This window comes from Polypterus senegalus, chromosome 8 (assembly GCF_016835505.1).
Source record: "Polypterus senegalus isolate Bchr_013 chromosome 8, ASM1683550v1, whole genome shotgun sequence".
Lineage (NCBI taxonomy): Eukaryota > Metazoa > Chordata > Cladistia > Polypteriformes > Polypteridae > Polypterus > Polypterus senegalus.
In genome coordinates this window covers 8,462,901-8,481,917 of record NC_053161.1, presented here as the reverse complement: position 1 = coordinate 8,481,917, position 19,017 = coordinate 8,462,901, and the positions used below count along the sequence as shown (strand labels likewise).

Here is a 19,017-nt window from a genome sequence, read left to right as displayed (position 1 = left end):
GAGTTCGCACGGCGGTTTGGTGACTTTGAAGAACAAAAAAAGAATTTTGAGTTGTTTCGCAACTCATTTGCCATCGATGTGCGTTGATGATGTTTATATGTATATTGTATATTGTCTCACAACAGTGACAAAACAATTACACTGACAATCATGTTACGTTATTTTTTAAATTTTTCCTAACTTCTTTAACACACTACTTCTCCTGCGAAGCGCGGGTATTCTGCTGGTGTGTGTGTGTATGTATATATATATATATATATATATATATATATATATGTAGATATGTGTGGGTATATATGTAGAGATATATATGTGTGTGTGTCTGTGTGTGTATATATATACTAGCAAAATACTCGTGTACAATACAATGTGTTAAAGAAGTAATGAAAAAGGAAACATTTTGAAAATAACGTAACATGATTGTCAATGTAATTGTTTTATCACTATTGTGAGTGATGAGTGTTGCTGTCATATATATACACACATACATACATACATATATAAACTGCTCAAAAAAATTAAAGGAACACTTTGAAAACACATTAGATCTCAATGGGGAAAAAGAAATCCTCCTGGATATCTATACTGATATAGACTCGGTAATGTGTTAGAAACGAAAGGATGCCACATCGTTTGATGGAAATGAAAATGATCAACCTACAGAGCCCTGAATTCAAAGACGCCACACAAATCAGAGTGAAAAAATTATGTGGCCGGCTAGTCCATTTTGCCAAAATTTAATTGCAGCAACTCAAAATTGTACGCAGCACTTTGTATGGCCCCTGTGTTCTTGTATACATGCCTGACAACATCGGTGCATGCTTCTAATGAGATGACAGATGGTGTTGTGGGGGATCTCCTCCCAGATCTGGACCAGGGCATCACTGAGCTCCTGGACAGTCTGAGGTGCAACCTGGGGGCATTGAATGGACCAAAACATAATGTCCCAGAGGTGTTCTATTGGATTTAGGTCAGGAAAGTGTGGTGGCCAGTCAATGGTATCAATTCCTTCATCCTCCAGGAACTGCCTGCATACTCTCACCACATGAGGCCAGGAATTGTCGTGCACCAGGAGCCACTGTACCAGCATAGGGTCTGACAATGGGTCCAAGGATTTCATCCTGATACCTAATGGCAGCCAAGGTGCCTTTGTCAAGCCTGTAGCGGTCTGTGTGACCCTCCATGGATATGCCTCCCCAGATCCAATCATTTTCCCACCACCAAACTGCTCATGCTGAATGATGTTACAGGCAGCATAATGTTCTCCATGGCTTCTCCAGACCCTTTCACTTCTGTCACGTGCTCAGGGTGAACCTGCTCTCATCTGTAAAAAGCAAAGGGCACCAGTGGTGCATCTGCCAATTCTGGTATTCTATGGCGAATGCCAATCGAGCTGCATGCTGCTGGGCAGTGAGCTCAGGGCTCATTAGAGGACATGGGACCCTTGGGTCACCCTCCTGAAGTCTTTCTGGTTGTTTGGTCAGAGACATTCACACCAGTGGCCTGCTGGAGGTCATTTTGTAGGGCTCTGGCAGTGCTCATCCTGTTCCTCCTTGCCCAAAGGAGCAGATACTGGTCCTGCTGATGGGTTATGGACGTTCTATGGCCCTCTCCAGCTCTCCTAGAATAACTGCTTGTCTCCTAGAGTCTCCTCCATGCCCTTGAGACTGTGCAGGGAGACACAGAAAACCTTCTGGCAATGACACATATTGATGTGCCATCCTGGAGAAGTTGGACTACCTGTGCAACCTCTGTAGGGTCCAGGTATCACCTCATGCTACCAGTAATGACACTGACTGTAGCCAAATGCAAAACTAGTGAAGAAACAGTCAGAAAAGATGAGGAGGGAAAAATGTCAGTGGCCTCCACCTGTTAAACCATTCCTGTTTTGGGGGTCATCTCATTGTTGCCTTTCTAGTGCATCTGTTGTTAATTTCATTAACACCACATCAGCTGAAACTGATTAACAACCCCCTCTGCTACTTAACTGACCAGATTAATATCCTACGTTTCATTGACTTTATGCTATACTCTGATTAAAAAGTGTTCCTTTAATTCTTTTGAGCAGTATATATATATCTATATATACATACATACAGGTCCTTCTAAAAAAATTAGCATATTGTGATAAAGTTCATTATTTTCTGTAATGTACTGATAAACATTAGACTTTCATATATTTTAGATTCATTACACACAACTGAAGTAGTTCAAGCCTTTTATTGTTTTAATATTGATGATTTTGGCATACAGCTCATGAAAACCCAAAATTCCTATCTCAAAAAATTAGCCTATTTCACCCAACCAATAAAAGAAAAGTGTTTTTAATGGCAAAAAAGTCAACCTTCAAATAATTATGTTCAGTTATGCAATCAATACTTGGTCGGGAATCCTTTTGCAGAAATGACTGCTTCAATGCGGCGTGGCATGGAGGCAATCAGCCTGTGGCACTGCTGAGGTGTTATGGAGGCCCAGGATGCTTCGATAGCGGCCTTAAGCTCATCCAGAGTGTTGGGTCTTGTGTCTCTCAACTTTCTCTTCACAATATCCCACAGATTCTCTATGGGGTTCAGGTCAGGAGAGTTGGCAGGCCAATTGAGCACAGTAATACCATGGTCAGTAAACCATTTACCAGTGGTTTTGGCACTGTGAGCAGGTGCCAGGTCGTGCTGAAAAATGAAATCTTCATCTCCATAAAGCTTTTCAGCAGATGGAAGCATGAAGTGCTCCAAAATCTCCTGATAGCTAGCTGCATTGACCCTGCCCTTGATAAAACACAGTGGACCAACACCAGCAGCTGACATGGCACCCCTGACCATCACGGACTGTGGGCACTTGACACTGGACTTCAGGCATTTTGGCATTTCCCTCTCCCCAGTCTTCCTCCAGACTCTGGCACCTTGATTTCCGAATGACATGCAAAATGTGCTTTCATCCGAAAAAAGTACTTTGGACCACAGAGCAACAGTGGTCACACACACACACACAGACACACATTATATATGTATATATATAATAGAAGGAATTTTTATTTAGTCGACAGATTATTATTCCGGAATAAATCAACTCAAACCTTAAATAACTTATAATATTTTGTTCTCCATAAAAATATATCCTGTCTAAATTATACAAGTTAGAAATAAAGTAAACGTTAAAAGAACAAACATTCAAATTTCTTTACTCTTATGTAATTTTATATAAAAATAAACTTAAATTTTAAATATCCCAAAAGATTTTGCTCTCCATAAAAATATATCCTGTCAAAATTATACAAATTCAAATATGAACATGGTGCATAACAAAACCTGGAAATATAAATAAAATTTGTTCTTTTCAGCAATAACAAATCAAATCATTCAGTTGTCTTTGCTCTTATGTCATTTTATCAGAGCTGGACGCCTGGCATCTTTTTTTGGCAACAAGTTTGTTTGTTTGGTGTGAGGTTCTGTGTTGTGGAGATTCTCAGGATGGACTGCAGGTGCTCATCAGTGAGGCGACTCCTGTGTGCTGTTTTGTTAGTCTTCATGACTGAGAAGAGCTTCTCACACAGATATGTGGTACCAAACATGCACAAGGTTCGAGCCGCATGTAGACGGAGCTGGAGCATTTCTGCGGGAATGGAGTGAATAAACTGTGCGGGCCATGCAGTATCGTACTTTGCCTTCAGTGTGCCATTACACTGCAGCTCAATCACCTCCATCTGAATCTGCACAGGTGCAGTTTCCACATCGATGGCAAATGGGTTGCGAAACAACTCAAAATTCTTTTTTTGTTCTTCAAAGTCACCAAAGCGCCGTCGAACTCAGTGCGCAGTGCGCCAGTTTATCAGCTAAGTGCGTGTTTGGGAACACCGTAGTGCCGACTTGGTTCAACATTACTTGGCATCAGGGAAAGTGGGGCAAGTTGCACTGGTGCATTTGTGTCTCCCATAAAAGTAGCTTCACTTGAAATCACTTTGTGATTTTGCACGGTAAAAACGTCTGCTGAAGTGTCAGATTCTTCTTTAACTCTTCTGCTTTCTGTATCTTGTGCATTGCATTCAGGTCTTTCAGGTTATCTTGATGTTTTGTCTCATAGCGCCGTCTTAGATTAAATTTTGTGATTCCAGCCACATTAGCTCCACAAATGAGACACACGGATTTACTGGCAATGTCAGTAAACATATACTCAGCCTCCCATCGGTTTTAAAGGCTCTATGTTCAGAATCACCTTTTCTCTTACGCATCGTGTGGGCTAGCTTCGCAATAACTTGCAGCATCATAAGCTAGACTTGATTAACGCAGTAAGTGTTGCAAGGCAGCTAAAGCGCTGCATTATGGGATCTGTAGTTTATTGTGTTACCAGCGCTTCATATCCCCGGGCCATTAATAACAATAATACAGTATATAAAATGATCTTGGGGCGGATATAATTACACGCTGGGCGGATGTGGCCCGTGGGCCTTGAGTTTGACACATATGGTCTAAATAGAACTTGAAAAGAAATATTTTTTCGAATGTGATCGTGCAATTCAGATCGAGTTGACGCGCACTACAGTACATCGAGCCCGCATGCTATTGTGGTTTTGCCTGTGTGCCTCAATAAGTTACCTTCCCCTCACTCTTACTTTTTTACCGTTCATCTAATGAATACACGGAGTATGGCTTTACCAAACCAATCATTGATCGCGAATAAAGTATCCATTATTCATAAAGCTTCAATTGGTGATCTGTCTGTGTTAACCGCATATTTTTTCATACGACTCAAACCAAGGGGATGCGAGGCTAAAATGAACCGAGAAGCGCGCGTACATACTCAGTGCATCCCCTCTCGGGAATCGAACCTCAGACGTCAGCGCTAGAGGCGAAGCCTTTACTATTGCGCAACGGCGTGCGGTTTGTCTATTTGAGCGTAGCAGTGTAATTCGGTTTTTGTTCAGCACTCTTTGGAACTGTTGCTTTTTGTCTGCGCACTGTGTCAGTTCATGTGAGCGCTGAATATGGTTTTATATGTCACTTTCGCCGCTTCTAATTGTTTCGCTGCCTTCTTAATTATATAATGCATGTTTTCTTCAGCGCTTTTGTAGCTCTTCCTGGTTTTCTATGTAATGCGTGATTACGTGAGAGGCGTGATGATGTCACATGAAACTCCGCCCCCCACGGCTTTCGAGCTCAACTCCATTACAGTAAATGGAGAAAAATAGCTTCTAGTTATGACCATTATGCGTAGAATTTCAAAATGAAACCTGCCCAACTTTTGTAAGGAAGCTGTAAGGAACGAGCCTGCCAAATTTCAGCCTTCTACCTATAAGGGAAGTTGGAGAATGAGTGATGAGTCAGTCAGTGAAGGCTTTGCCTTTTAGTGTGTGTGTATATATATATATATATACTAGCAAAATACCCACGCTTCGCAGTAGTGTGTTAAAGAAGCAATGAAAAGAAAAGGAAACATTTTGAAAATAACGTAACCTGATTGTCAATGTAATTGTTTTGTCACTGTTGTGAGTGATGAGTGTTGTTGTCATATATATATATTTACACACACACACATAAACACATATATCTACATATATACACACACATATATACACACAAACACATATATATATATATATATATATATATATATATATATATATATATATATACATATATATATATATATATATATATATATATATATATATATATATATATATATACACATACATACATACATATATATATATACATACATATATATATACATATATATATACATATACATACATATATATATATATATATATATATATATATATATATATATATATATATATACATACATACATACATACATACATACACATACATATATATAAACATATACAGTGGTGTGAAAAACTATTTGCCCCCTTCCTGATTTCTTATTCTTTTGCATGTTTGTCACACAAAATGTTTCTGATCATTAAACACATTTAACCATTAGTCAAATATAACGCAAGTAAACACAAAATGCAGTTTTTAAATGATGGTTTTATTATTTAGGGAGAAAAAATCCAAACCTACATGGCCCTGTGTGAAAAAGTAATTGCCCCGAACCTAATAACTGGTTGGGCCACCCTTAGCAGCAATAACTGCAAGCAAGCGCTTATGATAACTTGTAATGAGTCTTTACAGCGCTCTGGAGGAATTTTGGCCCACTCATCTTTGCAGAATTGTTGTAATTCAGCTTTATTTGAGGGTTTTCTAGCATGAACCGCCTTTTTAAGGTCATGCCATTGCATCTCAATTGGATTCAGGTCAGGACTTTGACTAGGCCACTCCAAAGTCTTCATTTTGTTTTTCTTCAGCCATTCAGAGGTGGATTTGCTGGTGTGTTTTGGGTCATTGTCCTGTTGCAGCACCCAAGATCACTTCAGCTTGAGTTGACGAACATTCTCCTTCAGGATTTTTTGGTAGACAGTAGAATTCATGGTTCCATCTATCACAGCAAGCCCTCCAGGTCTTGAAGCAGCAAAACAACCCCAGACCATCACACTACCACCACCATATTTTACTGTTGGTATGATGTTCTTTTTCTGAAATGCTGTGTTCCTTTTACGCCAGATGTAGCGGGACATTTGCCTTCCAAAACGTTCAACTTTTGTCTCATCGGTCCACAAGGTATTTTCCCAAAAGTCTTGGCAATCATTGAGATGTTTCTTAGCAAAATTGAGACGAGCCATAATGTTCTTTTTGCTTAACAGTGGTTTGCGTCTTGGAAATCTGCCATGCAGGCCGTTTTTGCCCAGTCTCTTTCTTATGGTGGAGTCGTGAACACTGACCTTAATTGAGGCAAGTGAGGCCTGCAGTTCTTTAGACGTTGTCCTGGGGTCTTTTGTGACCTCTCGGATGAGTCGCCTCTGCGCCTTGGGGTAATTTTGGTCGGCCGCCACTCCTGGGAAGGTTCACCACTGTTCCATGTTTTGCCATTTGTGGATAATGGCTCTCACTGTGGTTCACTGGAGTCCCAAAGCTTTAGAAATGGCTTTATAACCTTTACCAGACTGATAGATCTCAATTACTTCTGTTCTCATTTGTTCCTGAATTTCTTTGGATCTTGGCATGATGTCTAGCTTTTGAGGTGCTTTTGGTCTACTTCTCTGTGTCAGGCAGCTCCTATTTAAGTGATTTCTTGATTGAAACAGGTGTGGCAGTAATCAGGCCTGGGGGTGGCTACAGAAATTGAACTCAGGTGTGATACACCAAAGTTAGGTTATTTTTTTAACAAGGGGGCAATTACTTTTTCCACACAGGGCCTTGTAGGTTTGGATTTTGTTTCTCCCTAAATAATAAAAACCATCATTTAAAAACTGCATTTTGTGTTTACTTGTGTTATATTTGACTAATGGTTAAATGTGTTTGATGATCAGAAACATTTTGTGTGACAAACATGCAAAAGAATAAGAAATCAGGAAGGGGGCAAATAGTTTTTCACACCACTGTATATACATATACATACATATCTACATATATACACACACAGCTATTTCGTATCAGTGCAATACGCTGTTTGTTAAACGGTTGACTCCGCTCTTACGCAATAACAAATCAAATCATTCAGTTGTCTTTGCTCATATGTCATTTTAGAGCTGGATGCCTGGCATCTTTTTTTGGCCACAAGTTCGTTTCTGTTTGGTGTGAGGTTCTGTGTTGTGGACATTCTCAGGATGGATTGCAGGTGCTCATCAGTGAGGCGACTCCTGTGTGCTGTTTTGTTAGTCTTTATCACTGAGAAGAGCTTCTCACACAGATATGTGCTACTAAACATGCACAAGGTTCGAGCCGCATGTAGACTGACTTTTTTTGTTCTTCAAAGTCACCAAAGCGCCGTGCAAACTCAGTGTGCAATAACTCTAGCTTCGCAATAACTTGCAGCATCATAAGGTAGACTTGATTAACGTGGTAAGTGTTCGGCAAGGCAGCTGAAGCGCTGCATTATGGGATCTGTAGTTTATTGTGTTACCAGCGCTTCATATACCCGGGCTTTAATAACAATAATACAGTATATAAAATGATCTCCTTGAGTTTGACACATATGGACTAAATAGAACTTGAAAAGATATATTTTTTCAAATGTGATCGCTAATTCAGATAGAGTTGATGCGACTACAGCCTGCATGCCTCAATGAGTCATCCTCCTCGCTCTTACTTTTTACCGCTCATCTAATGAATACACTGAGTATGGCTTTACCAAAACAATCATTGATGGCTAATAAAGTATCCATTATTCGAGTATGTAGAGCGGGATATATATATATATATATATATATATATATATACCCGCCAGATCGCAGCGAGAAGTAGTGTGTTAAAAAGGTAGAAAAGAAAAGGGAACATTTTAAAAATAACGTAACATGACTGTCAATATACAGTATTTGTTTTGTGAGTGTTACTGAGTGTTGCTGTCATCAAGGATTTGATTATCATTATTTCTTTCAATCAGGTTCGTATTTGTAGGATGTGTTGTGTTCAAGTTACATTCCGTGTTTGTCAATCGTTGTAAAGATGACAGGTTTCATTCATCGATTCGTTTCTTACTGCATCAATAAACAGCTCGTCTTCTTCTTTATCCGAGACCTGACACACTGCATGCATGGGTTTTTTTACACTGTCTTCCTTTAGCGGACATTGACTTTTCCACCGTGTGCTTTGTTTCCACAGTAGCTGCATTTATGAATATGCTTATCAGACGCTTCATATTTTTTGCTGCCTTTTCAATTGTGTAATTCGGTTTTGTTCAGCGCTTTTGGAACTGTTGCTTTTATCTGTGCACCGCGCCAGTTCACGTGAGCCACTCGGTGTACTTGCATCGAAGGTTCCCAGCTGTGCTGGTGCCATCTCCTGCTATGTCCATAGCTTTATTTAATGTTACCTTAGTCCTGGCACTTAAAACTTTCTCTCGCAGTTTCGCTGAGTTTGTGTCAAACACCACCCTGACCATCTCATCTTCCTCTCCATAAGCACAGTCCTTCACCTGTGAATATTTATCCGTGGCAGTTTGCTATTGGATTGCCGCTGACGGACGGCCTTATATGGGCAGGCACTAAATTACAAACGCCAGCGGCAGCCTGTCTATGAACTTAATTTAAAGTGTAGGTTTACATTGTGCTTTGTTTCCGAAGTAGCAGAACTCATGAATATGGTTGTATATGTCACTCGCTCGCTTCTTATTGTTTTGCTGCCTTCTCAATTATATAATGCATGTTTTCTTAAGCGCTTTTTGAGGTCTTCCTGGTTTTCTATGTACTGCGTGATTACGTGGGAGGCGTGATGATGTCACACGAAACTCCACCCCCACGGCGTTGAAGCTCATCTCCATTACAGTAAATGGAGAAAAACTGCTTCCAGTTATGACCATTACGCGTAGAATTTCGATATAAAACCTGCCCAACTTTTGTAAGGAAGCTGTAAGGAATGAACCTGCCAAATTTCAGCCTTCCACCCACACGGGAAGTTGGAGAATTAGTGATGAGTCAGTGAGTGAGTGAGTGCTTTGCCTTTTATTAGTATAGATATATACATACATATATATATACACACAGTTATCCCTCCTCGATCGCGGGGGTTGTGTTCTAGAACCCCCTGCGATAGGTGAAAATCCGCGAAGTAGAAACCATATGTTTGTATGGTTATTTTTATATATTTTAAGCTCTTAGAAACTCTCCCACACTGTTTATAAATATTCTCCGCAGTTATACAGTAAACCCTCGTTTATAGTGGTTGATCCGATCCAAACAGATAAATGAATTTCCAAGAAGTAGGATTCTTTATTTATAAATCTAATATTTTCGCAATTAGAGCATTGAAAACCTGTTTACGACCTTCTAAATACATTTTTAACATTATTAGAGCCCTCTAGACATGAAATAACACCCTTTATTCAAAGGTTTAAACTGTGCTCCATGACAAGACAGAGATGACAGTTCTTTCTCACAATTAAAAGAATGCAAACATATCTTCCTCTTCAGGGTGCGCGTCAGGAGCGGAGAATGTCAGAGAGAGAGACTAAAGTAAACAATCAAAAATCAACAGGGCTGTTGCACTTTTAAGTATGCAAGCACCGCGATAAAGCGGCGCATTGAAAGGATCAATGTTAAGGTAGCCTTTCAGCATTTTTTTACAGGTGCGTCCTTATCTTCTAAGCAAACAGCCCCTCTGCTCACACCCCCTCCGTCAGGAGCAGATAATGGGGCCAATCATACGCCTCCCTGATGGTATTGCATGATGGATAAGTATCTGCCTGTATTTCTCAGAGAGAGTGAAAGAGACAGAGAAAAGTAAACAATGAAAAATCAATACGGGCTGTTAGAGCTTTTAAGTGTGTGAAGCAGCTCGGGAAGCATATCGTAAATCATTGAGGAGTTTTATTTAATACGTAATATGTGCTCTGATTGGGTAGCTTCTCAGCCATCCGCCAATAGCGTCCCTTGTATGAAATCAACTGGGCAAACAAACTGAGAAAGCATGTAACAAATTGAAAGACCCATTGTCCGCAGAAATCCGCGAACCACCGAAAAATCCGTGATATATATTTAGATATGCTTACATTTAAAATCTGCGATGGAGTAAAGCCGCGAAAGTCGAAGCGCGATATAGCGAGGGATCACTGTGTGTGTGTGTGTATATATATACACATATATACATACACACACACATATGCATATTTATTTGTATGTATGTAGATATATATGTGTGTATGTGTAGATATGTGTAAGTGTAGATATGTATATGTATATATGTTTATGTGTGTGTATATTATATATATATATATATATATATATATATATATATATATATATATATATATATATATATATATATATATATATATATATATATATATATATATATATATATATATATATATATATATATATATATATATGACAGCAACACTCATAACAGTGACAAAACAATTACATTGACAATCATGTTATTTTTAAAATGTTTCCTTTTCTTTTTCATAACTTCTTTAACACACTACTTCTCTGCTGCGAAGCGCGGGTATTTTGCCAGTTAATCTATATATATAATTCACTAAGGGCACGCAAGACACTGAGGGCACACAAGACAGTGAGCGCAAGCAAGACAGAGCCCTGCCTGCCAACTCTAACCCTCCTACCGCGTCATGGGATACACACGACAGAGCCACGCATGCCAACTGTAAACTTCCTTCCGAGTTCAGCGTCGCTCTCGAGGCACGCAACAACTCACCAAACTCAGCCTAAGTCGCTTTCTTCTGTGCAAAAGTCCACATGCACCTCTGAGCCACGTTGACTTTACACCGCACGCAAGAGAGAGAGAGCCACAATCACCAACTCACAGAGCCCCACCCACCAACTCTAAGACCATGGGATATGCACGACATAGCCCCGCCCACCATCTCTAATCCTACTTCCGTGTCCACAGTTGCTCTCGATCAAACAGCAATAATTAGCAAACAAACAAAGATAACTGGCAGTAACAGTGCAAAATTCACAACTGGTATGCCAGTTTGAAAAGATAAGTTTTGCGGGTAGTTTTAAAATGTGTTATTGAATCGAGATGATGTATATGAGAGAGAAGAAAATTCCCAACTTGAGGAGCACTATGAGAGACGCTCGAGCTTCCATAGCACAGAGTTTGATGTGTGGTACAGAAAGTACAGCTGCAGATGAGAATCAGAGTGAGTGAGCCGAGTGTCAGCCTGTAGGAGAACAGTGAGGTTGTGGAGAGCTTTAAATGTAAAGAGTGGTATTTAGTATTGTATTCTGTAGTTAACAGGGAGCCAGTGAAGTTGAGAGAGAATAGGTGTAATATGTTCAGTGGATTTAGAACAGCATGTTATTATCCTGTCAACAGAATTTTGAACAAGTTGTAAGCGATGGATATATTTTTGTGGGATGACAGCTAGAATACCATTACAGTAATCTATACGTGAGGTGACTCGGGCATTAACCAATACTTTAGTACTGTGTTACGTAAGAACAGGACGAAGTCTAGAAATGTTTCGGAGATAGAAGAAAGCAGTCTGAGAAATGTTACTTATACGGGAGGAATTATTTAATAATAATAATAATAATAGCCATTATTAGTGTATAAACGGATATAAATAATTGCATGTAAACGATTCGTCAAAATATGTTGTATATAAACAATATTGTTTAAAACATTATTGTTTTTTCATCAGAAAACCCGGTTTCCACGTCTACCTGTATTAGTTTAAATGGCACTTTTACCACTCGCAATAGGGCGGACATGCTGACTTATCATGTCGACTAGGCAACACAGTGAATGCGGCATCTATCTATATATGTCTATGGTTTTCCATAGCCTGCTACAGGAAGGTACTCTCTCAACCATTGGCATTGGTTTCACTCCTTGCTATTTTTGTGCGATGGAGGTTTCCTAAGCCTTTGTTATACTGAATTCCTTTCTCACCATTTTCTGTTCCTATTCTTACACCACTGTATGCTACAGCGGGCTTCGGCTAGTACTAATTAAAATATAAAACCAATTTATTGTTTAGATGCAATTTGCGTTCCTTTGGTGAACATGACACTAAGCATGATTCTGTACTTAATGGTAACTATCATATGAGGCGTTTGTTTGGGTTCATCTCACACCACCAGTCTAGGAACTGCAACTCCCTCAGAATATACCAAGGCAGTCAATTCATTGTTAATTACTGTGCAAAAAATTACTTTTATAGCTAAGCATGCAGCATAGGCTCCAGTAAGCACTGAACCAAAGACCACATCAAAAAAATCTATTTTTTTGCTGCTGTCACCTTCTGTATGTAATCATTAGTAATTGTACAACTATTAAATCCTTTTTAATAATATTTACAATTTACCCAGTTATTGTTTGGCTATGAACAAGTACCTCCAGTTGACAATTTACTTTTCTTTGTTTCTTTTCCGAAGCAGAACGTATCACTAGTATATTAAAAAGGGGCTACACTGGGATACGGTCAAGTTTTAAGAGGGTATATGATGGATATGCAAGAATCAGACTGGCCATATCTGTGGTATTGCCTGCTATAGCCCAACTTTATTTCTTTGTATAACATTTCAAAACTTCTACTTTCATTACATTAAGTATCTATGCTATTAAAATATTCATATAGCATATTATTATTTTGGCCTTATGTCTACAATGTTAATGTTTACCAAAAGCACTGCTGAAAAAAAAAAAAAAAAACACATTCCTATTGCTTTTCTAGCACCCTATTCACTTTTTAGTTGTTCCAATCATTTTATATATTTTTTTTTGTCAAAAATGCTAAAAGGACCAAGCAAGCATAACATAAAATAACTATCAAAATGACAATTTTAAATATTCATTGTGAAAAGAGAGGAGGCTATTAAAGGGCTTTGAACAATTAGTTACTTAAAAGACACTACCATTGTATACTATAAAAGTTGGTGTCAGAACCACATTCTACATAAAATATGCTCATTTTCAATTTTACTTAATAGATAAGTAAACAATGCAGCAATGGAAGTGAATAAACTAGCCTATAAGATTTGCAAATTAAAGATGCATATCAGTCTTGTTTAATTATACATAGTGAAAGGCCACCAACCTTAATGTCCTCATTGCAGACCTGATGAGACTCAGTTTCAACAGAAGAGGCAATATGGAAATCAGTTCTTACAGATTCTCGAGTTTCTTGTAAACGTGTATGACATGTATCCAGTTCTTGTAGCAGTTGGTCTTTCTCCGACATCCAGTTCTTCTCAATAGCCCTTCCATCAAACTTAAGCTGTAGATAGTCCTTTGTACTATCATACAAAAGTGTTTGAGTACGGTGTAATCTAAGATTAAGAATGGATTCAGGAATCATTATACAGTAGTGTTCCTCATATATTCACATTTTTAGTATAAACAATTATCAGCACTTTGTAGACATGGCATAGGAGAATACTACAAAGATGGAATGACACTAACCTACTCCATCAGGTTAATGGTTTATTTATAATAACTGAATGTCTAATTCTACAAAAATACAATGGTTTGAAAGACATTTGGTGTACAAACATTTACTGAAATTCACCAAGCAAATGAAAAGTTTATAACTGTATCATGCATGCATTGGAGAAGGGGACATTTAATCAGTAGCATATTAAATTCATCCATCATCCATGTTGTAATTTGTTTATTAACCTCTGAGTTGTGTGATGCTTGTGTTACTCTTGACAGGGAGCATGCCCAAAACCAAGCATGGAAAAAGAGCGAATCAATTGCTGGGCACATACACCCACACACTAAAGTATGGGTGGACTAGGGCTACTTGAAAACTGCCAATGCAAACATCAAGGTTGTGGATTTAGTTTCCATGTTCAGGTCAAATTCCGTTCAGCCTGAATTTTAAAGCAAAATACAGTAATCCCTCGCTATATCGCGCTTCGACTTTCGCGGCTTCACCCTATTGCAGATTTTAAATATAAGCACATCTAAATATATAATTACAGATTTTTTTGTTGGTTTGCCGCTTTCTGCGGACAATGGGTCTTTTAATTTATGGTACATGCTTCCTCAGTTTGTTTGCCCAGTTAATTTCTTACAAGGGACACTATTGGCGGATGGCTTAGAAGCTACCCAATCAGAGCATGTATTACAGATTAACTAAAACTCCTCAATGATATAAGGTGCTTGAGATTGTTTGCTTCTCTCTATCTTTCTCACTCTCTCTGCCTTTGGGGGTGTGAGCAGAGGGGCTGTTTGCACAGAGGACACGGACGCACCTCTACAAAATGCCGCTTTATCGTGGTGCTTCTGTATACTTAAAATCACGTATTGATTTTTTGATTGTTTGCTTTTCTTAGCGAACGCTCTCTCTGACATTCTCTGCTCCTGATGGTGCTCCTTTGAAGATAAGATATGTTTGCATTCTTTTAATTGTGAGAAAGAACCATCATCTCTGTCTTGTCATGGAGCACAGTTTAAACTTTTGACTAAAGGGTGTTATTTCATGTCTAGAGGGCTCTAATAATGTTAACAGGGTGGGAGAGTTTATAAGGGCTTAAAATATATAAAAATAACCATACAAACATATGGTTTCTACTTCGTGGATTTTCACCTATCGTTTGGTCTGGAACGCAACCCCCGCGATCGAGGAGGGATTACTGTATATAGTTTTTATTCTTCATAACTAAAATATGAACAACAGTCAAATTCTTACAAAAAGGCTGTGGTGTAAATGTCAACAAACAGATTGCTATTCATCATTTTTAAGATGAACAACACAGGCTTTTATTGAAGCTAATAACTTAAAAGAAAGTTTATATTTATTAAACAAAGCAGTTAAACAACATACTGTATAATGCAGGATTATTTAAAGTATTAGCCAAGTACACAGTTAAACTGAAAATAAATAAGAATCAGAAGAGTTCAAGAAAACAATCAATTTTCATGTGATGAAGGCTATATAATGCCTTTTATATCAGAAATGAATTTAAAACACCAATAAATCATGTACACTTACAAAATGTCCAAAAGATTCAATGGAACCTACAAGTAAAGGTTAAAATGAGTAAATCATTACATTAAATGTTCTGTTCTAAAACACTTAGCACTGATACTGGTATGATGGGAACATTGTATTACTAGCTTGGTACCTTTCCTCTCTGACCTCTGCACAGTATGTTGTTTCGTGCAACTGGTTCACTGCTTCATTTACATAGTAAGACACTTTCCCTTAATAATGCAAATGCCAAGATATCTTCAACTGAACAAGTAAAAATAACTGTTTTGGAAATAGGCAATATGAAATTCAGTGTATTATGATCAAAATACATAAAACCTCCTAGATGACTAATTGGAAAACAGAATATTATAAATACAGTAAACCTGTATACGCACATACACACACCATAGACTTTCAAATGGACTTTCCAATTAATTAAACAAACTGTAAATACACTATACACTTGTATCTTAATTTTATATGGATAGGTTGTAAATATATTTACTTACACTAAAAAGCTGAAATACTTATTTAACAGAAAACTACAAATTTGAATACATTTTTACTTGCAAAATGGAAATTGGCTTGATAACCACCTCTGTGTTGTTCAGTGTTAGGTACTCCATTTTAAAGGCCAGCAGAGAAAGCCGTTTGCAATGTATTTTTAAGAGAAGATGAGGAAGGCAGAGGTTGTACTATTATAACTGAGCACTGACAGCTCCTGCCAAAGCCAACTTTACTGCTCTAAGTCTGAATGCATGAACGGAATCAGGACTGGCGATGAAATTACCTGCTTGGATTGCTCAGTTGCTACTGCTACCCAGTCTCCACAAGCTTTTTTTTCACATTTTTCTGTATTTATAAATGACCTCAAACTCTTAGAAAGCTGAGCTGAACAACATCAGATTTCGAAAATACACCCGCAAAAAGCATGTCACAGCCAGAATCATGGTATATTGCAACTGGTACTCGGTGGATCCAGTCTTTTTGGAATAAATAAACCACTGGTAGTTGGGAAGTGTGTTAATCACCTCTGTTCCATTTCTGAGGAGTTGAAGGCTGACCCATGTGGCTTAGCAAGAAAAATACCTTTTATAGAAAGCAAACATATTTTAATCACATTGAAAAGTGTGGAACAGCTGTAGTATAATTTGTCCATCTTGCACTGCCCTGCTTATATTTTATGATTTTTCTAAATTCAGAAGCACCAATAAATAATGACAGATGACATCTGCTAAAGAATAGTCTGCTAGAAGCTGCACATGACAATTTCAGCTTGTTGTGAATTTTTCACAATACAAACTTTGGTTAATTTGTTTGACTCAGCATTTTCATTTGGTTTGATGGCAAATGGTTGTCAGGTAGGCCAATTTCTTCTTAGTCAAACATTTGCACATCTGTTTTCTATATTAAAGGAGTATATTCTTATAACTAGTCACAATGCATGACAATTAACAATGGGGATATCTTCTGGCCAAATTGAAAGCTAAACGAAATGCAATATAAGCTGTGTTGGCCTTTTCTCTTAAAATGGCTATTCAGCTTTGAAATCCCCAACCAATAATATTGACTATCAATGATGTTTATGGGGACATTCATCAACTTGAGAATTTTACATATCACCCAACTGTACATAAAAACATACTTTTCGGTTAGTGTGGCAATCTTCTCTTGGTCACGTTGTTGTTGCACTTGTGTTTCTTCCATTCGAATGCGTCTGTCTTCCAATAAAGACTCCACTTGCTCTTTTGCCAGCTTGGTTTGCTCTTCCATTTGTGCCTGCAGAGCTTCAACCTTAAACATACAAACCATGTTAACAAATAAGCTATAATAATTAATCTTAAATTAAAAAAAGAGGTTTTCAACCTTTGTAAGAAATATATAAATATAAAAACAGAGGCAAAATATTTTACATGTCTCGACTTAAGCAGCTGCTGTTTAAACCCATTTTACAAGGTTTACCTACAGTATGGGCCAAATCACCTTAGAAAAATACTAACCAGATTCCCTTTATAAGAACTGGTGCCTTTTATCCTTAGCACATTGTAGAACATTTTCTTTCTCTGGAAACTATTGAAACTTTACAGTGAAAACTCTTGGGCTGTATTTGTCAGGTGAACAATATGCTCTCTCAATTGCTACTTTTAACTGTGCTAAAGTGCCCAAACATGAATTCAGTGGCATTTTAATATTCAATTTCCTGTGGGACTCTGTAAATTCTCAACTTTTTCCTGCAAACTCTGTTTTAAACATCTGAAAAATTTACCCTTATAGCTCTCTATTTAACATTAAATTCTGCAATAGTGGGAATTAAGCTGTCCTTCCAATGGCATGTAAATCTAAGACTCTGTGTTGTTTTATATTTTGTATGTGTATGCGTGTATACTGTATATAACAAACTGATTTCAGAAAGAAATGTTATGGCCTTCTCTAATATGAAGGCTAATCTCCAAAAACAAGAAGTTGTCTTCTCAAAATACACAATGGCAATGCTGGTGAATTATAATCTGGATTAGTAGAACATTAAAAGTTTACCTTTAAATATGAAAACAATGAACACTTATGATTTTTCTTGGAAGACGGATTAAAAAAAAAAAAAAAAAAAACACAACACACCCACCCTCCATCCAATGGCTTGCAAAGATACAATTGTCAATACCTGCAAAAGAAGTGTTTGATTGTCTTTCACATAGCGCTCTGGAGTTACAAGGTTTTCTGACCCTGTTACAGTCTTGGATGTACTTTTTCTTAGGGCTGCAAGAAATAAACAGTCACTTAAAGCAGGGTATTCATAGTTCACTATGAATATTCAAGTAACATTCATTGTCAAAAATTAAATATCAATTAGCTTTGGAACACCACTTGATAACAGAAGTATAGGCTGCCAGCTGAGAATTATAGGTGTACAAAGTAGATTTTACAAGGCCAGTACCAAATTTGCATGGTTTTCCCTATAATGTCCACCAATAGATCTGGCCAGGAAAGGATATATATTATACTAGCAAAATACCTGCGCTTCGCGGTGGCGAAGTACTGCCTTAAAATTTTTATAAAGAAGAAAATTAAACCTTTTTAAACTGAGGGAAAATATACCAATAATTATTTGTTAAGGATCTCTTTGTATACCCCATTTTGAGTTCGGCCCTCCGGTTGTAATATGACCAAGCTGTGCGCTGAGCTTACTCTTGAGCATGCAACGTACAGTTGGCCATGTGAACAGTAATCTTGTTTCATCACAGCTTGGATTGCTGCTGTCATAATCGGTTTGAGTTTCATGGTTTGTTTCAATGACGACAGTATTTGCAGGACTTGTGTTGAAGTGACATACGGCATCTGTCAAGTGTTGTAAGCATACAACCGGTTTCATCGATAACTTCATATCCAGCTTTTGAGAGTTTAAATATTCATAAACATCAAAGTGTCCACTACTGAAATTGTCACCTGTGAGTCTAAGATGTTTAAGAGGCACTGGCAGTTGTCGAAAGGGGTAAAATATTTGGCCATTTCGGTACACTTGAAAGCGACAACCGAACAATTCAGTAGCAGCCATCAACTCACATGCAG

The 19,017-nt window shown here is 37.9% G+C and overlaps 1 protein-coding gene across 3 annotated transcripts in view; it reads right to left on the bottom strand.

Moving 5' to 3' along the window:
• The window catches only part of ccdc77 (coiled-coil domain containing 77), a 52,559-nt gene that overhangs the window by 9,311 nt on the left and 24,231 nt on the right, over positions 1-19,017 (bottom strand). For all 3 annotated transcript variants that reach the window (XM_039760669.1, XM_039760667.1, XM_039760668.1), the window contains 3 exons: positions 18,113-18,207; positions 17,099-17,247; positions 13,570-13,801 (listed from right to left, as the gene is read on the bottom strand). In XM_039760669.1, the coding sequence (XP_039616603.1) occupies positions 13,570-13,801; positions 17,099-17,247; positions 18,113-18,207 (476 nt within the window). The remainder of the gene's footprint in view (positions 1-13,569; positions 13,802-17,098; positions 17,248-18,112; positions 18,208-19,017) is intronic.